Source organism: Acomys minous, assembly GCF_964271855.1.
Source record: "Acomys minous genome assembly, chromosome: 6".
Classification (NCBI taxonomy): domain Eukaryota; kingdom Metazoa; phylum Chordata; class Mammalia; order Rodentia; family Muridae; genus Acomys; species Acomys minous.
Genome location: NC_140487.1, coordinates 48,802,559 through 48,830,354, shown reverse-complemented (window position 1 = coordinate 48,830,354; position 27,796 = coordinate 48,802,559). Strand labels below are relative to the sequence as shown.

The following is a 27,796-nucleotide window of genomic DNA, read 5'->3' as shown; positions in this document are numbered from 1 at the left end:
TCAATAGTAAGAATATTTATGGAACATTATTATCAGTCTTCATCTAGGTATGTAGAAGTACTATTATACTTCCTTCATTTTGCATATTGTGCATATCTTACTTAGAATAATATTTATATATATATATATATATATATATATATATGTATATATATATATAGGCATACATATATAACAACAGAACACAAAATGCCTGCTAAATAATACTCATTTGCAAAGTCATACAGAGAGCATATGCAAGAGAAAAAAATCTACAATTTTGAACCAAATTTGAAGCAAGCTTTAGATAAGTACTTGAATTAAGTAGAAAAATTGACTCTGATCAGATCCACTACTGGATTCTCAGCAAGAGTGGCCCTGAGATACATGTTGTAGGGAACTTTTAAGGACAAAACCATATGGCCACCTTACTTCTTTATTATTTTCCAAGGACTACAAATCCCAGCATTCCAAGAATTACCTTGTCCTTGGATAGGTAGGGCTTAACTTTGACAGTTACACATACTTGTGAACTATTTTCATGGTATATAATATGCAGTATATTCCATGCTTTTAATAAATATTAATGATAGATTTTATTTGTCTCTTTTAAAGTTGTGAGGTTGTAAACATCTTAAGAAATTTCCACCATAATAAAGTCTGAAACTTTCTAAAGTGAGCATATTTTTGAAAAGACTAAGTTCTTTAAATTTTCCTGAAAGCAAAACAGAGGCAAACCTACAATATTTAAATAATTAATCCTCACAATTTTAATTAATTCCTAAAAAAATATTGTTGATAATCAACATCGCTATGAAATTAAAATAGAAACATGCTGATTCCCAGAAGACTGGCTGAGATCTGCAAGACCTATGTTAAGGTGACTCCCCCTTTTAACCATTATCTCATTAGCATCTGGTGGGCTCCTAGGTGAAGTCCAAGGTTATTCTGAGATGGTCTGAAACAATGACTAAACTCAGAGCATGCTGAGTAGGACATAGCTTTGCCTCAGGAACTCTTCACCCACTGACTGAACAAGAGCCAACCTGCTTTCCTCAGTAGAGAATTCCTGGCATACCCCAACAGAGTTCAGAAGGGAGTTGAACAGAAGGCAGGATTTCTGTGTGTGGGATATGGTTGTTCTACTCCCTATGGTCTTTTTTTTTTTAATTTTTTTAAATTTTAATTAATTTATTCATATTACATCTCAGTTGTTAGCCCATCCCATGTATCCTCCCATTCCTCCCTTCCTCCCACTTCCCCCCTACTCCCCTCCCCTCCCCTAAGTCTGTGTCTGAGGGGGACCTCCTCCCCCTGAATATGCTTATAGGGTATCAAGTCTCTCCTTGGTGACCTATTATCTTTCCTCTGAGTGCCACCAGGCATCGGACAGACATTAACTTTCCCTATGGTCTTAAATTCCCCCTTTTCTCACATACCCTTCCCTCTTCCCTAGTAAATCTTCAACATGCTTGGCTCAATCTTAATATTTATTAGTATATATTTTATTCAGGATCTTAAATCCTTTAGATGTGATAGAATAGAAGTTGGAGAAATGTAAGGTGTAATAAATAATACAGGGTGTTTCTAGTCTTAAGGAAAATATAATAGCCACAGGGACTTTCATGGAGTTAGAATAGGTTAACTATTAGATACAAAAATATTACATAATTGTTGGGTCTGAGGGACACACAGTTAAAAAAAAAAAAAAAAAAAAAAAAAAAAAAAGAACCACCACAGCCTAGTTATACCAAAAAGCCAATGGATGGCTCATAGGTTAAGAACACTGACTGCTGTTCCAGGGGTCCTGAGTTCAATACCCAGAAACCACCTGGTGGCTCACAAACATCTGTAATGGAATCTGACTTGCTCCTCTAGTTTACATGAAAATACTACACTTACATACATAAAAATAAACAAATAAAATATAAAATAATAATAATAATAATACAATAAATAATAAAAAAGGAAGCTTAGGGGTGGGCACAGGGAAGCTGGGGCCATAAAATATCCAGAAAGGAAGAAGGGAGTGAGCACCAGCTGCCTCAAGGCTGCCTGTGCTAAGTCTTTTCTTTCTCTTTTTTGGTGTGGTTGGGAGATCGCCACCAAGATAACCCAGCCAAGTCCCCTGCCCACTCCAATAAATACTTACATGATGTGCAATCATGTGTCAAGGATTTGACCCTAGTATATTTGATTGTAAAAAAAAAAAAAATCATGGTTGTTGTTTTACATGTCTCCTAAGTGTTGTTAATTTACCCTTTACAATGTGAAACAACTTGAACTTCCTGATTCTAAGTATACAATGTAAAATTAAATTTACATTAAAAATAAATGGCTATAAACTCAACCTATGAAACCCACCATGTGTGGGAGAGCTAGAAGATCACAGCATTTCTAGTTCACATGGCTATGCTGCTTGTTTTTGCCATCTTGACACAACCTAGGGTCACTTGGGAAAAGGAATTGTCTCCAGCATACTGGCTTATGTAGGTCTGTGGTGCATTTTGCTGATTAGTTATGAGCATGGGATGGCCTAGCCCATTGTAGGTGGTGGCATGCCTGGGCAGGTAGATCTGGCTTGCATAAGAAAGCAAACTGAGAAACCCATGCGGAGCAAGCCAGAAGGCAGCATTCCTCCACGGGTCTGCTTCAGTGCCCACACTCAGGCTCCTACTCTGAACACCTCCCTTGGCTTCCCTTGCTGACAAACTCTCCCAAGTTGCTTTTTGACAAGTGTTTAATCACAGAAATAGGAAAGGAACTGTAACATCAGCCATCAGAAAGAGCAAGAGGATGTGAATAAATTAGAATTATATGGTATTTCTCACCATAGAGAAAGTAAAACGCAATCTAGAATTACCAAATCCTATTTAATGTTCTCTCTTAGATATTTTTTGTTAGGTCAGATACAGATCCAGAGTAAGAGAAAATGGGTGTACTCTGGATGCATATAGTGTTTACTTAGCATCTTTATAAGAAGAAAACATAAGTATCTTTAACTATCATATACTACGCTGGATGCTAATGGCATCCTAAGGAACAAGTCTATACACTGGAGCAGCAAAGAAAAAGAAAAGTCCAACAAGAGTGGGAACCAAGCACACATAGGATTTTATATGAGATGATGTACGGGTTAGATGCCACTGGGGAACCCCTCTTCTAATAGTTCAGCCACTAGTGGGTAAGAAGTAAGTTTTAAGATTTGTCCTATAATAGTATATATTGTGGGGTACAGAGGTTTTGAAAAGAGTAAAATCCAACAACGAATAGGTGACATCTCAGTTGGGTTTGAAGAAGCATTTTTAAGGTGGCTGGAAACCAAAATTTTGGAATCTTCTCAAATATCGAGATGACAATGAAGAACACAGTACTCTGTGCTAGAGAGTTTGATTTCCTCTGAAAAAGAAAAGTAGAAACATCTCAAAAATATATACACATATTAAATTCATCTGAATTACATCATCAGTTAGCAGAAGAACTATAGTCCGAATTCACCATCTCTTGTCGTCAAAGTTTCTAGTACTGGAATTGGTTTACATCTAATTGGGTTGTTGGCCAACAAGGTCTCAGGGAAATTCCCAAACAGCCCAGACTATTGCCAAGACTATTCGTTACTTTCCACAAACTAACAGCAATGCCCAGTTGCTAAGGACAACACAAACCCAACTCACTAATCAGGGAGTAGTTGAGCTGGTGCTTATTCAGAGCCTCCATACCTAGGTTTCAGCATCATTAGTACAGGAAGATACTCTGCATGCTATCAAAAGAGAAGTGCAAGCAGCAAGCCAGAAATCTGTTATCTACAATGGTGTAGACACAATGTTAAGACAATGGCGGTACAAAGATTGTGGGAGTAACCAACCAATAATTCATTGAACTCAGAGCCTGCACCATGAGATGGAACTCATAGAAGAAACTGCAACAGTGACGGTGATTAGGAACCTGAGACTACATAGCCCACTGACCTAGGGTAACACAAGATAATACTGATCTAAAAAAGAAAAAGGAAAACAATATAGTGATAAAATGAGTCCTCATGACACTCTCCTAGAATCAAGATCAGTACTTTGTTCAGTCACCATACGAGGAACTTTCTCCTTTGCAGAGAGTGAGAAACCTTGGCACAAACAAACATAAATGGGAATTCTCCATTAAATCCCTCCCCTCCGAGCTCAGGGAAGCACATGGAAGAGAAAAAGGATAGAGTGTTAAAGCCAGAGTGAAAAGAGGACACCCAGAAAACAAGGCCTTCTAAATCAACGTCAGCAAAGCTCATATGAACTCACAGAGGCTGAAGCAGCAAGCATAGGCCCCGTATAGATCTGTACCAGGTCTTCTGTGCTTATATTTTGACTTCCAGTTTAGTGTTTTTATGGGAATCCTGAGGGTGTGAACTCATGGCTCTCTGGTATTTGTCCACTCTCTTGGGTTCCTTTCCTTGTGTTGATTGTCTTGTCCAACATTGATATGATAGTTTTTGTTTTATCATATAGTATTTTATTTTGTTATATTTTTAAATGAATGAATGGATGTAACCTTGGCCACCAGGATGAAGGCTAACATCAGAATTGTCATTTATACCTGCAGGGAGAGAAAATCAGTTTGCTTCAGTGGAGTGGCAGCACAGGCCTCATGTTCGCAAATAGTTGACCAATGTATAATGGACTCTACAACTTTTTGTGTCTGCTTTTATTTTCTTACTGTTTAGTGGTTTGTTTTGTTTTATTTTATTTCTTTTGGGGTATTGTTTTATTTCATTTCGATTTTGATTGTTGTTCTATTGGGTTTTTATTTGTTTTTTGAGAAAGAACCTAAAGTTGGATTGGTAGGGAGGGGGAAGGATCTGGAAGGATTTCACAGTGTAGAAGTACATTGAATAATATAGTCAAAATATTATTTAAAGTTAAAATTTGTTTTAAAAATAAAAATATAATAAAAATGCAAAAATGAAAAAGAGATGACTGCTTGTTATACTGGGAAGGATGCCATTATTTTCCTGCTCAAGAATTATTCCTCCAATTGTATATATGTGTTGTAATATAAATGTATAGGTAAAATAAAAAAACTAATAAAAATTGAAAGAAAAAGAATATCCAGGGTGCAGTTATTCCTAGTGAAAGGGACTAATCAAGTACCCTAGGCACATTACTGAGGCTGAGAATGTAGCATGGGTTAAGAATTGCTATTTAAATACAGCAAGAGCACAAAACTATCTCTGGTAAAGTATGATAAATTTTATTACATTAACTAATATATCCAGAAAAGATAAAAGAATTAAGAATAATGCCTCTGTTTCTCTTAAACACCACAATGCTGACAACTAGGTGTCAAAAAGAAAACTTTTAACTTCTATCAAAAAAACATATATATGGAAAAGTACATATGATGTGTATAGCATAGTAACATTTTGATGTATAAGCGTTTATTTTCAACTTAGAAGTACTACATGAAATATCACATACTAGAGAAATCTGAGTTTCGTTAGTTACATACATACATAGTTATGTGAAGATGACAGTTTTTTGTCAAGTGCAAAGTGAGAAGGCTAAGCATATGCTACTTTCTCTTTGGTGTTTTGTAGGATATAATGAGAGATGAATGCTCGATGCTGAAGCTGCAACTGAAAGACAGAGATGAGCTTATTTCTCAGCTTCAAGCAGAGCTGGTAAGTGATTAACTGACAAAGTTACTTACTTTTCAGGGTTATATGCTATAAACATTTATGTATTGACACTGATATTATTCATCTTTGATGAATGATTTAACATGACTGTCAATTGTATCATGATTTAGTAATAAAAGCTGTAGTCCTTTTACAACAGGTATTTTATATGTACAGTGATTTACACACTACTAGAAAGTGCTGCAGTCTTTCAGTTCCCTGTAATGGTCAAGGCTAAGGCCACATTACACTTTGTATTCTGAATGATTCCACTCCATACTGAAATGCCTAGCGAGAAAACTCACAATATGAAGGAAGACACTTATTACTCTCGCAAACCAAACAGCTTTTACTTATATTGTGTGATCACCAAACTTAGCCTTTTTTCAATACGTTGTGGATTTACAATTAATGCACAACTCTCACAAAATACAAATTATCTAAAGCTTATTTTGGGGGGTGATTTTATCATAAAGTAATATAAGGAATCAGATGTTTAAAGCATAATAGCAAATTTGCTATGTAGAAGAAAAACAGGCTTTTTTTTCTAGATGTTTCCACATGCAAACATTATGAGAAGCAGCTTAAAATGAATATCAGTACTCTAGATATAAACAAAACTATAGAATTATAAAATAAGAATTAAAGGGAGAATGTTTATCCATCAAGAATTCTTAAGATGCCAGCAAAATATGTATAACACAGTAGAAAACACTCCTAGATATTATCAGTGTCACAAAATAATTCTGAGTTAAACACATATTATAGGATGATTTAACAGTTGACTATATTCATTTTGGTGTGTTATATAGGTATAAATAACAATTTAATGGTATAACTGAGTTCACAGGCCAGCTGCTGAGTACCACTCACATACTAGTGCAGTGTAACATTCATAGCAGATTTTATGGAGTCTAAACAGCAGACAGGGTTTTACGGAAATGGCCCTTTTTGAGAATAGGATTTGATAGTCTGAAGCATGTTAATATGGCTTCACAAACTTCTAACCTACTACTTAAAAATAGAGGACTATTCATAGGCAAGAGATGTGTTTCCTGTACTATAAGGGGAAAGGGGGAAGAGGGACAGGGGGGTGACCTGGAGGAGACAAGAGAGGCGGCTATAAAGTCAGGATGTAAAGTGGAAAGAATTTTAGACTGATAAAAAAGAAACAACCTATTTCAAAAGGATCAGCAGCATATCAATAATACAGACAGTAACTACTATATAATAAAAATGTATATTTAATATATTTGCTCTAGGTCAGTGGTTCTCAACCTTCCTATTGCAATAAGCCTCTAATACACTTCCTCTTGTGGTGATCCCTTCCACTATGATATTTTTATTGACACTTTATAACTGTAATTTTGTTATTGTTATGAAGCACAATGTAAATATTTTATATGTAGGATATCTGATATCCTGGGGGTCAGTACCCACAGGTTGAGAACTGCTGCTTTCAGCGTTTATTGTAACCAAGTTTTGTTTGCATGGAACAGAGAAATATTTTTGTATTTTAAATATCAAGCACAGATACCTATTATCAAATGGAATAATCAATCTTAAATAACAGAGTTTCTGTTCATTCGTTTTGCCCGGGAGTGCTTATTTTCGGTAATTAACTCAGAAAAAGATTGTTCATTTTTCTTCTTACCATCAGTTTGATCAGGTTTAAAACAGAATGTACAAGAAACAGACGTTTCTTTGTTCAGTAAAATGAGAAGAAAATCATTGCTTCCAGAGTCAATTCTACAGCTATAATTACAATAATTCAGTGCCCCTCCCTACAAGAAAGGATTGGATTTCCTGACATAATAAAATGAGAAATTGGCTACTTAGACTTGAAATTTTCCAAAGTAATAATCAAGGCACCATTTCAATGTCTGTGCTGCAAAGTTTGCATAAACACGTTCAATGTTTTGACAAAAGAAAGATGTTACTTTTTGCAGCGAAGTTTATTTTTGTAAAAAGTACTATCGGGTAAGGAAAGGGTGTGATGATTTAAGGAAGAAGAAATATTAAAAAGAGAAACAACTCTAACCAGATCTGAAGAATGTATGAAGTACACAAGTTCATAGAACCAGAAGCTGCTGCAGTCAACAGAAAATATGGGCCAAAGTGGTTCTGTGACTAAAAATAAGCAATTCTTTTTGTTTTCACTTTGTATTTTTTTTTGAGACATGGTTTCACTCTTCATCACACGATGGTTTAGAACTTACTATACATCTGTGGAGAACCTTAAGTTCCTACAATTCTCCTGCTTCAGTTTCCGAAGATGAGACATTACAGGTGTTAGTCACTGCAGCAGGCTAACTTGTGACCGTGGCTAGCCTGTGACAAAACAGAATTAAAGTTCAAACACCAGTTTAGCAGCTGTTTATTATTACATAGATAACAACACAGAAAACTTTATAAGTTATTGCATAGGTACATATGCAATAATATAATATAAATATAATAATATTTATTATTATAACCAAACCTATCTATTTAACTATTAAAGAATTAATTTATTAGTAATTTCCCCAACAAAACCATAGATTAAGAAAGCTGAATCCATTGCAATCATGTTTAGTTAGCTGAATACTGTTATTCAGACTTTTCACTCCTGTATCAAATACCTGATAGGAAAAAAAATAAAGGAGGAACATGTGTGTTCAACCAATGATCAATTGGTTTCATTGCTTTAAGATTATAGTAGGGCAAAACTTCATGGATGAAGAAGATAAATCCTTCAATATTACTCTCCCAGTGACTCTCTTCCTCCTCATAAGCCCATCATCAATAGTTACACTAACTCAAATATACATTTCCAGTTTTGAACACATGAATTGACTACATAATTTATTAGTTCACAGCCAACATGATGTAATCCTTCTTAGAAATGCCTTCTAATACACCTAGCAATGTACTTAACTCTTCTGCCACTTATCTCTCAATTTAATAGTATCTCACATTGTAAGGAGTTATTCAGTGGTCATTTAGTATTGATACACAAGAGAAAATTGTGAATGCCTCTTTTTCAGCCATCTTTCCAACAGCCAACTTTCCAATCTTCTCAACAATACTATTGTCATGTTACTGTGACTGGTTGTTCTGTGTGTGATAGGGTTTCACGAGCATCTTCCAGTTCCCCAGTAGACATCAGGAGCAGCCTACATGTATTACTATATGTCTGATATATCTAACAATGTCCGCCATTTGAGCACAATTGCTTTATAGGTACCATATTAATTTTCAGTCCATCATTGAAATTATATGAGATAAGGATATGCATGCAGATTCCAGGGAGCTGGAATCCTGCAGAAGAGATAAACCTTTCTTTATATATGTCCTAGGAAGCTAATTTCTCCCAGTCCTGTCTTGTCGTGAACTTGAGATTGGAGTACCAGCTTGAGTGGGTACCAGGGAGGATTGTCCCTGGTTGATGGCTCACCATCTTCTCACTGCACACATAGGGAAAGGAAGATGGCAAGCTCTGAGCTCTCTCCATCTAATCCATCTGATGGCCCCACCTTGTGATGGCATCTAATCACAGCCACCTCTCAATGTTCCCTCTTCTAAGGGGGCCTTTCTGTGTGAGTGGGGGAGCGCACAGTTGTGCTCCTAGGTTGTGCTCCTGCTTGTTTATTGTTATGAATAAAGTAGCATTGCCATCATTAAGTTCTACCAGATATTTCATAAAATAGCCTATTTTTATTTCCCCATGATTTCAGAATTTTTGCCATAGCTCCAAACTCTCTGCTTCTGGGGTTGGTAGACTTTATGAAGCTTGAAGATGCTACAAAATTCACAGTAATCATTTGATTTTATGTTCTACACATAGTTTGAGAAAAGCATCCCATTTATTAACTGGATTGTTAATGTGAGTGTATTTTCTGTTCAAATTTCCAATTTATCCCTTTCTCTGTTGAGAGAGAGAGAGAGAGAGAGAGAGAGAGAGAGAGAGAGAGAGAGAGAGAGAGAGAGAGAAGGCAATAAGCAATTAGGTCTCTCAGGAACAATTTCAAGGAGTCTGATATCAACGCCTATGAAGATTTCATGCATTACTTACTTTTATGAGCTTTATTGGGTTTTGACAGATAAAAGCAATGATTTACACTGTTTCATGATGTCCAGGGGAACCTTAAATAGTACAATATCAGCTTTTACTCAAGTTATGTACATCATAGGGCAACTAATTGGAAGGAAAAAAGGAGTTACACACTGTGGCCCCTGGTGTATAGTAGAAAGGAGCTGGTTGGCAGTGGGAGCATCTAATCCCAGCTGTTGCATCCCACAGCACAGCTGTCCTGCTCTGCCAGAAGCACTCAAACAGGGAACGGCATAGCTGTCACTCTGTTCAGGCTTGTTAAGTGACAGGGTTTTATATTGACCATGAGGACAGGTGGCTTATGAAAGGAAGATTTTTGTCTCCATGTCTGTCTGACTGTCTCTTTCCTTCTGCCCTTCTTGCTCTGTTCTTTTTGTCCCTATCTTCTTATCTGTCCCACCTTCCTTTCTCATCAAAGGCCATATGCACACACAAAGGGAAGGTAGTTGTCTTTAAGCCAGGAAATAGCACTCATAAAAACACAACCCTGGTAGCTACATGGTCTCAGATTGAAATGTTCAAAATTGTGAGTAAATTAAATCCTGTTAAATCTTCATTCTTGACATATAACTTTTAGCAATATCATCAAGCACCAATTTGATCTCCAGTAATAACTATATGTTAATGATTATTCAAATTGCAAAATAATAATTTAAGTGTAGTGTAAACAAAGAGCCATTAATTATATGTAGTTAAATGCTTTTCTATTAAATTGACTTGGCTGCTATTTGTTATTTTGTCTTTCAAGACATTTACTGTGTATTTTTCTTGTTTGGTCTAGGGTTGTTGGTGTTTGGGGGATGCACAATACTTGTCTGTCTGCTTGCATCTGAGACATAGTCTTCATATATAGCCTAGATTTGTCACGCATTTACTATGCAGTCTAGGTTGGATTTGGATTTATGATTTTATTGACATGGCTTTCTACATGCTGGGATCACACAAAGCACTAGTGTAAATGACTTCACAAGGAATCTAATGAATGTGTATGGTGGTTCCAGTTAACTCCAAATGAGAATAAAGTCCTCAGTCTGTCATCTTCTGCAATACTGATGAGGACATGAACTCTCCCACATGACTTAGGTCCTGGCTTCACAGTGCCCTTTTACCTCAGAAGCAGTTAGCTTTGTGTCAGGACGAATGATGCCAGGGAGCCACATTAAGCATGCAACTTTCTTTTGAGACACTTTCTTCCATGTATTTCTGATGAACACGAAGAAAAATGAACCCTTTTTTTCAACTATACCAATATAATAAGAACATCATGGCATCACATGAAGCCTGGAGTTTTTTGTTTGTATGTTTGGTAGTGTACATTTCTTATTATTAGTTAATTTATTTTAAACCTTGATTGCAGTTTCCCCTCCCTCCTCTCTTCCCATTCTCTCCCTCTCACCTCACCTCTGCACCATTCTCCTATCTCTCATTATCCTCAGAAAAGGATCAGATAAAGGAATACTCCCATGGATATCAACCCACCTTGGCATAGCAATTTGTACTAAGAGTAAGATCATTTTTCAATGCAACATTAAGATTTTAGGATCTTAGTCAATTACGTAAGAAATTAATACAGTACATTTTAGAGCCAAAAGTTTAATATATTCACAAGATCTGAATATATTCATACGAATCAGAATCAACTTAATAGGATGGGCTACGTATATGTTCAAATAACTTTAACTGTATTAAACTGAGTGTTATGCGATGGAATTATTTTTTCTTGCCCATGGAAAGTTTTAGCCTCTCTCTTGTCTACTTAGTGAAGGTCATATTGAAGAATAGCATGTAATTTTATTTTTATTACTAATGTGAAATTGAGGGACACAACAAACTTTATCTTCATGTGCTACAGTAAATCTTTGAGATCTACGATGACCATTGGTGGTGAAATGTAGCCTTGTGTTTTAGGGAATGGATATAGTCTTGTGGATAGCTATGAATCATGTAAGTGGTGCAGAATTCTCATAAATGGTTTCAGATTTGTGGTGAAAAGTGTGTTTTATGTTATATAGGAATAAAATGATCTCTATTTGCCATTCAACTATAAGCTCATTCAAAATATTTTAAGTAAGTGGATGCTGTTTGCTGATACATACAATTAATTTATTGACTCTGGGGGCTGGAGAGATGGTTCAGTGGTTAAGAGCACCACCTGCTTTTCCAAAGGTCCTGAGTTCAATTCCCAGCCACCACATGTTGGTTCATGACCATTTGTAATATGATGTGATTCCCTCTTCTGCCCTGCGTGTGTGCATGCAGGCAGAACATTGTGTACATAATAATAAATAAATCTTTAAAAATTTTATTGACTCTGAAGAATAGAACTAAAATGTTCTATTTTGTGTTGGTTGTCACACATGCACTAGAGTTTTCACAAGTAATTTGCACACATACTACTTATACTTGGTAAAATATCAAATGAATATGTATAGATGATTTTAAAAGCCAAAATGAATTATGAAAGTCTCAAGATCCTTAATCTTCGTATCTTCTGCTATGAAGCTTTTCCCCTCTGGATGGTTTCCTCATCTTCTGTAACCTGATTGAGTTACAAGTGTTAAGTGCAGCTATTCTGCTGGTTTTTTTTTCTTTGCAAAATGTTCATTCTTAATCATAAGGAAAATGAGTGTTCACCACTCTGCATTCATTACATTTCTCATCCTTGCAACTGACACTTGAAACAAGCAGCTTTAGAGATTATTGAGTGTGTTTTGGCTTCTGATTTTGGGAAAGTGTTCTACCACATGGGTATGGATGGAGGAGTGCCACCTGTTGCCCTCCACTGGGATATAGAGAAGTGATACCCATGCTCAGCTCCTTTTCCCTCGTTTCCCTTTTTAGTCAGCCTGGGACAGCAGGCAAGGGACGATGCTGCCTACATTCAGAACTGATCTTTGCCCTCAGCTTTTCCCTTTAGAAATGCCTTGGATTGCTTTTTCTAGTCAAGCTTGCAATAGGGATTAGCCACTACGGCCTCCAAATAAGGAGATTTTTTTTTAAATCCCAAGAATGAATAAAGGTTTCTGTTTATTAATATGTTACATTTCTGATAACTGACTGTAGTGAAAAACATTAGTTTCTAAGTCAACTACAACATATTTCAGAGTAGAATAGTAAGAGGTTAATCTGACTATACAGTATGCTAATAATATAATCACCTGAAAGTCACCTGTATTTACTATTTCTGTCCACTAAAAGTCTAACATATCAGTGCTAAGAGTCCTCCTTGAAGTCTCTCTCTCTCTCTCTCTCTCTCTCTCTCTCTCTCTCTCTCTCTCTCTGTGCATGCACACATATCTCATTTTAATTAATTCTAGGTCATTAAATTATCCACACACAACTTATCATATAATGTTACTTATTTTTAAATCACCATTCATTTTAAAATGAAAGTTAGCTAAGAAAACTTCCAGTTATAGAGATGAAACACAAAAAGAAAATCAGTTGAAAATCTTTAGTATAATTTATATACTGGGTGCTGCTACGTATGACTGTATCAACTATAGATTCAAAATTAGCATTGGAAGTATGGAACATCATTTACTGAATTCCATCATTTAATTAAACTGTTTGGGCTATTTGTTTAAAGTTAAGAACTGAATTGGTGACACAGGTCAGTGGGTAAAGTATCTGTTGCCACACCTGATGACCTGACCTGTATCTCCAAGAGCCATGTGATCATAAAAGAGAACCGACCTCCACAAGGTGTGCTCTGAACTCCACATGCACATCTACACAGCAATATTTACATGTTTGAACATATGTGCACACAAATAAAAATATTATACTAAAAATTTAAAGAGTTAAGTAATAACTTGTGAAAGCTAAGTGCCCACATTTTCGTTAATGCTTATAAATTTTAATTTATAGGTTAAATATTCCACTACACTTTAATATCTCCATAACTATTTCTCCTCTCATTGTACATATATATATATATCCAAGTGACTCTTGCGTTTTAAAACACTGCTTATTAAAATTTCCTATTTTCCTATTTGCAAAGTTCAATAAATATTAGTTGTATTTCTCTTCTGAACATTGCTAATATTAATATAATACACATTATTTAACCATAAGCTTTTCTTATGGAAAAAAATCTTAAAATATTGCTGCAGGTATTCAACACAGCAGTGCAATGAGGTAAATGCCTTTTCCTCCTGGTAAAACTTCAACTCTAGAAAATCAAGTAATATAAAAGAATTTCGAGAAAGAATCCCTTGTGTTATTCAGTTTTCTTCCTCTCATTCAAAATAAGTATGAAAATGATGTTCTTGCTTTAATATAAATAAGCAGCAGTCACATCCTGGTCCTCTGAGATGCCATTTATTGAGGGCAAGGCAAGGTTGAGGACGATTTGTCAGCACTTGTGTAGAAATGCATGGGACACTTAGGAGCCATAGAACTGAGCAGTTTTGGAAACCTGAAGGCATTGAAAATACAGCTCATGTGTAATCAAGTTACTAAGTATAACATAAAGAGGGTGCTAGAAATAAAAGTCTAATAAATGCATATGGTTAAATAGCATTTCATAAAGAATCTGGAGAGAAGAATAATTTCATTTTGTTTAAAATTATATTCAAAATTCAAATTGATTGAAATTGTACACCCTTGAAGATTTAATAACAGAATAATTCCTACTTGATAAGAGAAACATCCATTCTGCATAAAAATTCACATCCTGAATTCAGCTTGAAAGTAATTCCCCACTTGCCTCTTGTGCTATTATAATTTATAGTATTATTTCATGCCAGTCATTTTAAGATAGAATATTACAGCCCTGTGGAAGATTTACATAAGAACAGGCAGCTGTAAGTACTTTCAAATCTTCTTTCTTTTTCATATTTAGGAAACATTAGGGACAGAAAAGAAATAGATTAGGTATACTTAAACATTATTAAAGTGTCAGGCTACTTTCATTCTTTTTCCAGGAGAATTAATTGCACATATTCCAGAAAGGGCTTATCTCAGCAGTAATTACTCTCCTAGTCAGCACTGTGAGACAGATGTAGAGTATGAAGCTGACAATATCCTATGATACATAGCAGGGATTAGCCTCTGGTTTCTTCCGCACTCCAGTACCCTGATGAAGAGCTGCCAAAAGATACAATCTTTAATATTCCACAGCATTTGTTGTAGCAATCCCAAATACTTGTTTAAGTCTTTATCACAGAGTGTTGTCATATTGCAGCATGTCACAGATACAGAAAAATAATTGTTGCATAGTTTAATGTTAGCAGGACAAGAGTTTACCGTTCAGTCATGAATAGAGCCTAAAAGGAGTAGGTATCTGCATTGATCAATTGAGGCACCTAGCAGAACTTAATGTATACATTATATGTAGAATGTAATATATTATAATGTTCAGTTGAGACAGTTGACTCTTTAAATATTTTTAACATCTTCTATTAAGTGTATCCTGCAATTTCCACATATCCTCACCTCTTTGTTTTTTAAAAACCAATATATATTTCAAATTTTAGTATAAAATTTATAAAATACAGCAGAATATAAAGTATACAAACTATACCAAAATATTATTGTATTATAGCAGAAAGCAATTCAAGGGATGTGTGTGTGTGTGTGTGTGTGTGTGTGTGTGTGTGTGTGTGTATGTGTGTGTGTGTGTGTGTTTAGATGTATATGACTTGATGAAAATTATAACAATTTTTAAGATCAAAATGGCTTTTATTAGCAGCTAACAAATCAGACTTGACTCCTATTTGAAGATTTACAGAAAAAAACCCTTCTCATGTGTTTTGCAGGATGACTGAAGCAACACAACACAAAAGGTGTACTGGTTACTTCATATTATTTTTCTGGAAAAGCATGGACACAGAACTGACAGGAATCAATCTGTAATTGACATGAAAGCCTTCTCCCTGAGAACTATCCCTCATATTATGTAAAGGTGCACTGTAAGCTGCACAGAGAGAAAAGCAATTAATAGTCTTCCTCAGCTGTAAATTCTATGAAGCACAGCAATGACTAAGCTAGCATGATGTCCCCAAGGGTCCAGTAGTGGCTTTTATATCTTGGTGTAGCCAACAGCCATCTAATTGGACTTAATGCCCTCTCAGTAGAAGAGAATTCATGTCTGGAAATTGCAAACCCAGCCAAGCTACCCAGGGCTGGTGATGACATAGACCCTAGAGAAGAACCTACTACTGCTACTTCCTAAACCACCGTAACTCCTAACTGCATTATAAAACCCATTCGTACACAAACAAGTAAGTGTGGCTCTTACCACACTTCGTTTTGCAGAAGATGAATATCAGTACAGAATTCCACATCTGATCAAAATTGACAGTGTTGCCTAGCCATAATGAATACATCTCCAACGCAATTTCTATAGCTAAAGCTCATAGAAAAAAATGCAGAACAGGAAATGGGAAGATCATAGAAGCTGGAGGACTAATATTTCTGCTATAAAATAGTGTCTCCTAGATAAGAAAAGGAAGTTGTACCCAATAAATCCCAACAATATAGTCACCTAAAAAAGACAGGCAAGCACAATGATAAGACCAGTTGACATGGCTAAGTGAGTGGAAGAAATCTCAAGTTTCTACCCACGGATAAATTAATGGCTCCTGAAAGAAATGGACTCACTCTTTGTTTCAGGTCCCAGCCCGCGGGAAAAATCGAATCAGGGTTCACCTGAAAGAGGGAGTGGGGATTGAAAGTAGGATACAGAGACGTTAGAAATAATGATCAGGACATTTCTGATCAAGATTTACTTTATTGGCAACTAGCAGGAACATATATAGGGCAAGGTCAATAGGATCTATTCTTATCTCACTCACCCTAGCCCCTGGGCAAGAATGCAATAGCCTAAATTACTCCCTATAGAACTTCCTAGTTCTCTGAGTAGTTCCTTGTAAGAACTTCCTATATCCTCTGGGTGGTTCCAAGTTGAGACTTCTCTACATCTTTCAAAGTTAAATAGTCCAAGGATAGCCTAGAACACAAGACCTCATGGTGAGGTAAAGGTCAGCAACTCGAAGGTCACAGCATACAGCCTAAGCACAGGATTTCTGACATGGCAGAATTTGTCATGGGTCCCCACATCTTTGATAGACTATTTAAGCGCGCACGTGTGTGTGTGTGTGTGTGTGTGTGTGTGTGTGTGTGTGTGTGTGTGCGCGCGCGCGCGCCAATAATAATTATAATTATAAAAAAAAAGGTCAAAAAAATGAGTGGAGTGGTGGGAACTCTGTAAGAGTTGGAAGGTGGAGAGGAGGAAAAGAATTTATGTAAGTACATTACTCCTGTACAAAATGATCAAAATAGTTTAAAATTAAATAAAAAAGAGTTAAAATAGAAGCCATTTTATTGGTATGTTGGTTGAAACCAAGATATTTGTAAAATTGCTTTCTCTCTCTGAAGGTCAGGTGAACAACTTCATTTAAGTTTAGCTAAGAGTAAACTTACTATGAGTGTCTCACTTTACCTTCTGTCGTACCTCAATAGAAACACATGCATGATGTATACTCACTTATAAGTGGATATTAGCCACATAATACAGGATAACTACACTATAATACACAGACATAAACTATATAATAAGGTGGAACCTAGGGATAATTCTTAATTCTCATTCAGAAGGACAAATGGAATAGACACTGGAAGCAGTTGAAGAGAAGGAACAGGAGGGGAGCCTACCACAGAAGTCCTCTGAGATACTCCACCCTTCAGGGGATTCGAACAGATGCTGAGACTCACAGCCAAACTTCAGGGTAGAGCACATGGAGTCTTATGAAGAAATCAGGGATAGAAGGACCTGGACAGGACAGGAGACCCACAGGGAGACCAATGGAGGCAACAGTTCTGGGCCAGGGTTGGGTGAGTTGGTGCTGCAGAGACTTATGCACCAACCAAGGAGCATGCATGGGGAGGGCATAGACCCTCTGCTCAGATGTAGTAGATAGGCAGCACAGTCTCCTTGTGGGTCCCATAATAAGTGGAGTAGGAGCTACATCTGACATGGACTATGGTCTCCACACGTTGATCACTTCCCCTTGGTGGGATGGCCTTACCTGGCCACAGAGGGAGAGGATACAAGCAGTTCAGATAAGTCTTGACAAGCTGAGTTCAGCTAATAGGGGAGGAGGGCTCCCCCTTTCTGAAACCTAGGGTAGAGAGGTAGTGGGTATGAGGGAGGGAGGTTGGGACCAGGAGGTGATGAGTAGGGACTATAATCAGAATGTAAAGTGAACAAATTAAAATTGAGAAAAAAAAGAAAGAAAAAATTAATGTCTTGTTTTGCTTAATAGTATGTATGTGTGAATGTTCTAACTTACAATAGATCAGCTTTTAAAAATTGGAAGCCTTCCTCAACAATCACTTTGGGGCCAGAGATAGCAGTATAAGGAAATGCCAAACTTAAAGGACAGGTGTGTAAACAGATAGTGATTAATTGGTGAACACCTGTTCTTTGATAGACACTCTTGCTGATGCTTAAGATTTACTAAGATTTACAAGTGCATTTAATTTTTAGAATCAAGTTGAGAAGTGTTAGTACTTCCAGTTTTCTGTAATAAAACAAGTTCAGAAAGATGTAAGGATATCACATCAATATTATAAATTTGAGGATTGATTTTGAAAAGGTTTGTCTGGTTCCTTGAACACCATCTTCAATCAGACTTCTAGGTTTTAAAGCAGGGATAAAATAGGAAACAATTCAAATTTTCTTTATATAAATACTTCTTTCAAGATATTAGTTATTCTTTGTAGACTTTTCTCAGGTGCCTGGTGACAGCTTACTAGAGGTGTCAGAAATCCAGCCCAGTGATAACTAAAAAACCTAACTTTAGAGCAGCTAGTTCACTAATATGTCACAGTCTCTGAGGTGGTCATGGTGACATTCCTGATTGTTTCATGCTTCTTCTTGCCGTAGGTAGTTTATTGTCTTTATCAACTTAAAAATCTATCTAGACCTGAAAAACATCTTAACCCCAAAACAACTAAGCTTAATTCTTAAGCCTAGAGAATTATTAGGTGACAAACAATCCGTGTAACTGTGACTGTATTTGCTGTGAGCAGACGAATACCACACTATTGAGAACTTTACCTGCACTCGTGTTATGCTTTCCTGGATGTTGCTTCCAAATGCAGAAGTTTGAAGAACATTTTCATGGTAAAATAAGTGATTATTGTGGTTCGTATTATTCCCTAGACACTATAGTCTGTTTGCTTTCTTTAAATTCCCATTCCTAACTTAAATCACATCTTGAGGTAGTCCCACAGACAAACAGGATTAACTAAGCTTAGCATGGAAATGCCTCAAGGATTTTGGAGGGCACTGGACTCAACCTTCCAGGTGATAAGAGAACGCTTGAGAGGCGCTCTCACTTGCCACTGCCCTGGCTTCACCTGAAACTGGCTTCATACTTGATGTGTAAAGGAGGACAAGTCAAATGTCCACTCAGATTTTCCCCTCCTTGGCTAATCTGAATTTTTAAAGCTAAAAACAACAGGCACTGTGATCTCAGTTTTCTAATATCTTGCAGACTGTTGTCTTAGATTCTGGGCTTTCTTGTAATATGTCATTGAAGAAAACTATCATTCCTGAAGGATGCAGATCTGTACATTTTATTGCGCTCTGAACTTTGTCACAGTAGGCGTATTTGTTTTAGCCAGAACAGATAAGCCACTAGAAAGATAACAGTGTGCCTACTACACTGCACACAATTGCCTGCATAAATTGAGTTATCTCTGCCCTTCTGCAAAAGACATACACTTGGCAATGTCACTCATCCCATGTAATTGAACTTAAGGCTGGAAGAATAATACTTTATTTTATCCTTGAAATTTTATGAACTATCTGTCATCATGTTAGCAACACCTTAAAGAAGGTTTACCATTTTCATTTTATGGTGGAGAGTACACTGTGAGAAAACTCTCCTTTACTAAGTGTTAGGTAAAGTTTATTTTATACTGCCTTGGTGGAATATTTTTGACACTGAAAATATTTAGTAGCTGAAGATATAGCATCAATTTGCCAGCTTCTCACCATAACTCATGGACATATCCAAGTTGAGCCTCTCTTTTGTATAAGTGAGGTAATGATAACTGCATGAGTTTTTCTTTGGTGTCTGTCACACATAACTTCTGTGACTCATTTTTGTTGTGTTTGTTGTTAAATAAATTTTTTGTCAGAAGAATTAATGGGGCTATTGAAATTACAGTCCTATTATACAGCATCAATGTTCCCATAACTACCCAATTCATCATTCTAATAAAAATATCTGCTACTAATATTTCCCAGTTACCTACAGTAGCAAGATCACATTAAATATGTTCCTTTAACATAGATACTCAATTTTAGTAGGGCTGTTTGTAGAGCCTATTCTTGCAATAGAAATGTCTAGAAATGAACTGATTTAGTTTTTAAATTTGAGCTCTATTTCAGCTGTAGATACAAATAATAGGGACAAATAGAACACTTGATAAATATAAATGAAAACAACTTGTTTTTCTAAACCACAGCAAATGGGGATGCTACCTACAAAATAGATGGATAAACAGATATATTAATACTTCCAGGGTTTATAAAGTAGATGCATTGTTGACAACTCCATGTGAGGATTTTAACTTGAGGTGGTGAACTTCTCCCGGGGGTTTGCACATCTACTATTGTTAAGTAAACTGTGTTCACTGGAGTTGCTTATTTTAGATTATCACAAAGAGGAAAATTTTACTCAGAAGCACTGAACTAGTACAACTCAACCTGAAATAACGCTGCTTAAGACAAACCCTTACCATTTTGTAGATATTTCTCTTAGCAATGGGTATTTATAAAATGATAAAATTGTGACTTTCTTCATAGCTCCCATAGATGAAATGCAAATCTAAATTTTATACATTGCCTGTGGGTTGAGACCCTTTACGCAAAATTCTGCCTCCAAATATACTTACATTACAATTCATAACGGTAGCAAAATTACATTTATGAAATAGCATTGAAAATAACTTTATATTTGGGAGTCAGCGCAATATGAGGAACTGTATTAAAGGGTTGCAACATTAGGAAGATTGAGAACCAATGCTGTAGATAAATAAGAAGATACAGATTTAGCACACACTAACTACATGTCACTGTACCTACCCTCCCACATCAGGGAGTAGGAAACACACAGCATAATTTTGCTTGCATTGCATCTTTCATTATATAGTGCTTTTCCTAAACCCTAAGAGTCTCATTTCCCTCTAATCCAACGGCACTATCAATTAGCTCTTGAAACTATGGGGGCTTCTAGTAATACTTTTCTTACTTCCTTCTCATGGTTTATCCTGAACCAACAACAAGACAAAATGACTTAGATGTTGGAGTGATGGCTTAGCAGTTAAGAGGATTTTCTACTCTTCTAGAGAACCCACATTTGGTTCCCTGCACCCACAAGGTAACTCAGACCATGTGTGGCTCTAGTTTCGAAGTCTCTCAAGCCCTCTTCCTGCATCAAAGGGTACCATGCACACACATACATACAGGTGAAATATCTGTGTGTTTGTGTGTACATGTGTGTACACATAAAATAAGACAAAGTACCATAGTAAAAAAAATACTTTTAAAGACTTGTGCAAAGGTACTTGTGAAACCCTAAATTATATTTTATTTACTCAGAGTCATCCAGTCTATAGAAGTAAGAGCCATTGTCTAACCTATCAGCATTCTCAGATGTATTTAATGAATAAATTAATCTATTTTCAGTGTGAAAAATGCAATTTTCATCTATCAAATGAGACAATCTCTTCAGCGAGCTTTGCCTTAAATAAACAGTTGTCATTTTCTCATGACATAAGACATCTTCTTTAAAATCCTCATATTCATCCTTATAGATGTCTCTTTAGTTCACTTATCTCCTTAGTACTCACATCAAAGTAATGATCTACACAACCTCCAAAGTGAAGCATTGTTTTCTTGCTAAGAATTAACATTGTAAGCCTTTGGAACTCCACATGCACTTTCCAAAAGTAGTTTCAGTCCTAACATCTCAGCACACTAAGTCAATAATTAATACCACAATAATAATATGTGGTTCTACTTGAATTAATAGTTGCAATACAATCCCCTTTCCTTTTAAGATTCCTCAAAGAATGATAGTAAACAGAAAAAATATATACTTAATCTTCTCTAGTAATGAACCATTTTCAGACATTGATCACAAACATGGGAACTGTGCTTATAATAAATATGCCTTTTCAACTGCTTCTATTCTTTATTCTTCTTCATTTCTACGTGCTTTTTTTATTTTCAGTATTTTATTTTATGGTTTTCCAATGTAGTACAGCTGCTTACAGCTTCATATTTGAACATGAAACAATGATGGCATTAGATGCACTTGCTATTCCCTGGTTAGATAATTTTGTAATGTCTGCTTTGCTGATTGCCTTGGAGCCATGAGACCACCTAGTAAAACTATCATCTAACACCAGTGATATGCCTAGAGTTACTAGATTTTGATACATAGGATTTGCCCCTTGAGCATGTTTGATTTAATTCTGATTGAAAGACATTTTCTTTTGATTTGTTGGTAACATCTAAGGCTTTGCCAGTGGTACCTAGTACTCTCATTAAAGATGGCAGGTTAGGAAATATAAACTGCCCAAGAGAGACATATCCAAGTATAATATAGTTTTAATTTTGTGAAGTTAAAATAGGATGTACCAGATTGTTTTAATTTTGTGCAGGACATTGGGGAGACTTTTGTTTCATTTCCCCAAACATGTGAAGTGCTTGCCTTATTACAGGCAACAGGAGGTCTGAGACATAATTGTGCATATTTTCTAATTTTCTAGTGATTTCCTGTTACTCACTTGGGGCTAGAATTACAAGGAATGACTTTGCATTTAAAGTTGGTGCTCTTATACTGGCTTCCAATTACCTCAGGATTAGGAGGAAACACTCATCTTGGCTGTCTTTTCAGTGTGCTTAAATAGGTATGTTTCTGTTCTGGATCATCCTGAGATTTGTGGGGTTCTTTTACGTGAAATATTGGGTGAAAATTGATAGGAAAAACAAAGTAAACATGGAAGGATTTTATTGCCTTCTTCTTCATTCTCTTAACTGTCGGGTACTGATGCCCCAAGGCATGATGGATATGCTCACAGAACAGGCATTTGGGCTGGCATAACCTTTTGAGCTGTCACTCTGATGAATGTGGTTTTAAATATCAGAAACTGCAGAAGATACCACTTAGGAGGCCTTCAAGCGTACGAGCAGGCACCTGTCCAGCTGGGCCTTGCCCATTCATAGGCTTTGCTTCTATGTCTTTTCTTGTATGCCCTCTCCTACTTACCCCTGGTGTTTTCTGGAGATAAACAAGGCACATGGGAAAATTTCCATCTCTAAGGTTGCAAAGAATGGAGGAGGAAAATATACTGTGAGCACACTATATATGCTATTGTTGTGGTTTAAAAGTGTCCTACCATATTTCCTGTGTTGAAAAGTAAATCCTTAAATTGACAGTGTTGATTGGAACCTTTAACCAGGTACTAGTATGCATTCTGTTCAAGTAGGTTTATCATCATAGTCTTTCCAGATACAACTGCAACTGTAAAATTCCTAACATCCAAAAACATGCCTCAAGTGAATCTCTTTTGTTTATATTTTGCCAGTTTTGTTATAATTCTATAGCAGTATAAAATGCACTAAGAAACTGTAGTGGTTTGAATGTGTTATGTCCCGTTCAGGCTTGGGTGTGAAAACATAGTCTTCAGCTGTCAGCACTAATGTGAGTGTTTGTGGAAACTTTAGAAGTATGCCCTAGCTGGAGGTCACCGGAAGCATCTTTCATGATTTTATTCTTCCTTTTCTTCCTGTCTCTCTGGGACCCAAGAAATGAAGAACATTGCCTTCCATTTATTCTAACTGTCATGTTGTTCTCTGCAAGTGCTTAGCCCCAAGCAACCATGGGCTACAGCTCTAAGACTGGGAGCCAAGTGAGGCTTTCTTCCTTTAAGGTGCTATGTCATGTGTGTGAAACACTAGCACTCTGCCTAGGAAGCTGCAGCATGAAGCAATAGCCATGGATCCTAGGTAGTATTACATCTAGAGTAAACCAAGTAAACACTCCACAAATATAAAGGATCTGACTCCAACCAGCTGACTTCAATATTCATGTCATAGCTTACATGTAAATTCAACCATGCAACCCCAACAAAACCATGGGTGGACAAAGAAATAAATGAATTGTTGACATACAGGCGGTAAACCTTAAACCCCTACCCAGATCTAGCCAATGGACAGAACACTCTCCACAGTAGAGTGGAGAGTGGGATATGACTTTCTCACGTACTCTGGTGCCTCACCTTTGACCATGTCCCCTGGAGGGGGAGACCTGGTGGCACTCAGAGGAAGGACAGCAGGTTACCAAGAAGAGACTTGATACCCTATGAGCATATACAGGGGGAGGTAATCCCCCTCAGGAACAGTCATAGGGGAGAGGAATAAGGGGAAAATGGGAGGGAGGGAAGAATGGGAGGATACAAGGGATGGGATAACCATTGAGATGTAACAAGAATAAATTAATAAAGGAGAAAAAAAATGTTCCTGGAAAAAAAAAAAGAAATAAATGAATGTAATAGAATAGGGATTCTAGTGTTTACCTCTTCATCTTATTAATGCCATAAATTTCAATACAAAATGCTTATGGATGCTTAGTCTAATACCTAAATAGCAGTGACTGGTCAAGAGTGAAGTCTCTTGAGTTGACTAGGTTAGAATCAGAGACACTGATGCGATGCCGAAAGAACGGTTGGTGGAAGTCAAGTACAGGTTTGAATATATTGAAATTTTAGTTTGTTTCTAAGTTTTTCGTTTTTTTTTCTTAGTTTTTAATTTTGAGAGAGAAACACGATGTTGGGTATTTGGGAAGGTGGGGATGATCTGGGATGAGCTGAGGGAGGGAGGATGTGATCAAAATATATTGTATGAAAAAAACATTTTGTATAAAAGACGAGAAAAGAGCAGCATCTCGCAGCTCTACAGCTAATAGAAACTAGAGTGACATATATCCTCAGAAATCATGCAACCCCTTAAGCAGAAAGCATGTGGCCTCTCTTGCTAGTTCTGGCTGTACCTTGCCTGGTGAGTGAGTGGAGCTGGGCTTTACGTCACAAGCAGAGGCCCTCTTCAGTTGGAAGATTGTCTGCTGTCTCTTTTCTGTTTTCTCTTTTACAGTTCCCCTGTTTGAAGATTGCTCTTTTTCCTTTAATTAAAATATAATGATTTGCATTAGAGGCTGCTTGGAATTGCTTTACACTGTGACCATCTATGGAAACAACCTGTTAACTTCCCACCAACACCTTATTTAAGATACTTTTATGTAAACTCAGTTCCAGTAGAAAATCAGTTTCCTATCTTTTAACTAGTTATTATTTGCTAAGTGGGCAGCGTTATTAGAGCTTTTGATGTTTCTTTCTTCCAAACAAATTAGTTAGGATTTTCTATTCATCCTCAAGCTATAATTTCTTAATCTATTTCTACAGCACTATGAATCCATTCCAGGAGAGAACACAAAATATTCTGTTCTCTAGTCACTTGTCTGACCAATATTTTTTTAGTCTATAACAATTACTATAATTGTGCTGACTCTGAGTATAATAATGCTGCTTAGTTTCTCAAATGTGAGAGCTAATAATATAAAGTGCATTACTGTATGCTTTGGTACCCTTGAGGCTTAGCCAAGCCTGTCCAGATCTTGCGAATTTTGAAGCACTTTGGATATTATCATGCATCGTCAAAATATTATCGTCAAAATGTTATTACAACACTACCTGCATTAGTTATTTTCCTTGTCTCTGTCACTGAAGTAACTTACAGAGGTGATGATTGTGCTGGCTCATAGTTTCAGGGTGTAGAACATTATGCTGAAGGGTTTAAAGGTGGGGCTCCATTTAGAGGCAGAGTAAAGGCTGGATTTGCCTTGCATCCTATAGTAATAGCTGAATATAGTGGGGACACCCAACTGTAATCACATCATGTGAGGGGCGGAGGCAAGAAGATCAAATGTTCAAGGTTCTTCCTGGCTACATAGTGAGCTTGTGGTGTGGCTTATTATAGAGCCCGGTTGATCTGTAGCAGAAAACTCTGGATGAATCAAGGACTAGGCTAGAGTGCAGAAAGCCAGCCCTAGAGCCGCTTTTACTGCATCCCATCTTAAAAGTCCCACTTCCTCTCAAACAGCAAACCCAAGTGGGAAGAGCACCTTAGGGGACCAATTTATACCATACGATGCCATTATAACTTCCTTGCCATAGAAAGAATGTGGTGTGTGTGTGTGTGTGTGTGTGTGTGAGAGAGAGAGAGAGAGAGAGAGAGAGAGAGAGAGAGAGAGAGAGAGAGAGAGAGAGAGAGGGAGGGAGGGAAAGGGAGAGGGAGAGGGAGAGGGAGAGGGAGGGAGAGAGTGAGAGAGGGAGAGACTGAGAGGAAGAGAGGGAGGGAAGGAGGGACGGAGGGAGGGAGGGGCCCGCTGAAACAACCAAGACAGACACAGATTTTGATATATATTGCAATATAATATTTTTAAATTAGTATGGCACTTGAGAGTTCCTAAATTATACTGGTTTAACAAGTCATGATGACAAGTCTTTTCAGTCCTGACTCACTTTTCCTAGCAGCTGCCCACAGTAGAGAATTTTTCCTATGAAGAAGAATACATGCCTCCCATGCTCAGCGTGGGAGCCTCTGTGCCTCCCTCAGTGCAGAATGGCTGTGTTAGCCTCACCACTCCTCTCTCTTCAGCCTCTTTACCTTCCCTAGCTTCTCAGACTAGACAGTGGCTCTCAACCTGCCTAATGCTAAGACACTTCAGTACAGTTTGTCATGTTCTCGTCACCCCAAACAATAAATTTATTTTTGTTGCTACTTCATAAAACTGTAATTTTGCTGTTATGAATCATAATATAAATATCTATTTTCTAATGGGTGAGGTGGTGACTCCCGCAGCTTGATTTGATCCCTAAAGGGGTTGTAAAGTTCAAGTTGAAAACCACTGGGTAGAACATCCTTTTTTTTTTTTTTTTTTTTGGTTTTGGTTTTGGTTTTGGTTTTTCGAGACACAGTTTCTCTGTGTAGACCTGCTCACTGAACTTGGAAAAGAATTATTTTCTTCATCAAAACATATTTTTACAGATGTATTGTCACAGGGATTTGCATCAGAAATTAATTTTGATAATTATGTTAAATCCAGATACATATTGATACCTGATTGGTTGAAAACCTTCATGAAAAAGCTCAGGTCAATCAAGTTGTGCATTTGAAACTGCTAAAAGCTATTAGAATGTAAATTATGGCCATGGTAACATACACAAAACATAGTGCCTTTCCTGCAATATTTCCATTAGAGCTGAGATGAAAGAGTAGCTTCTTTTTTTGTCACATCAAAGGATATTTATTAATTCTCTATTTTTATAGCTCGTGTGAAAGAAGAGTTAAATCCCTGAACATTTTTCTATCAAATTAGGAAATTGATTTTTGATTTTTAAAAAATCCTTCTCTTTAGATGTATTTTTATATGTTTATAGTTTACTAAAAAATAGTCCGAGATAATATAATCATTGTCACTAGTCTTACATGATTCAATTCTCTATAATGGGACAACTTTATTCCTTTAGAAACAGTTTTAAATTAGTGATTTTCTACATTTTCTTGGTAGGTACTTTATACCAGGACTTGAGGCTTGACTCTTGAGTTACACATTAGTACACATTAATAGGTAAATTATTTTGATTCACTGTAAATCACCTACAACCTTCATATCATATTATCTCACTGAGAGGAGTCAGGACAGGAAACCAAGACAGAAAAATGGATGCAGGAACTGATGCAGAGGTGACTGATGTGCTGCTCACTGGTTTGTTCTCCATTAGCTAGCTCTGCCCATGGATGACACCACCCACAGTTGGCTGGGCCATTCCTTAGCAATCACTAAGACAATTACTATAATTTACCTACAGGCAATTCTTAGAGAAGCATTATCTCAATCTACGTTCCCTTTTCTCACATAGGTCCAACTTGTGTCAAGTTGATGTCAAACTAGCCAAAACAACACTCTAAATAT

At 36.7% G+C, this 27,796-nt stretch overlaps 1 protein-coding gene across 5 annotated transcripts in view; it reads left to right on the top strand.

The window, feature by feature from the left end:
- Window positions 1-27,796, top strand: part of CCSER1 (coiled-coil serine rich protein 1) — a 1,085,521-nt gene that overhangs the window by 501,072 nt on the left and 556,653 nt on the right. For all 5 annotated transcript variants that reach the window (XM_084787310.1, XM_084787312.1, XM_084787314.1 and 2 more), the window contains exon 8: window positions 5,564-5,647. In XM_084787310.1, coding sequence (XP_084643436.1) covers window positions 5,564-5,647 — 84 coding nt within the window. The remainder of the gene's footprint in view (window positions 1-5,563; window positions 5,648-27,796) is intronic.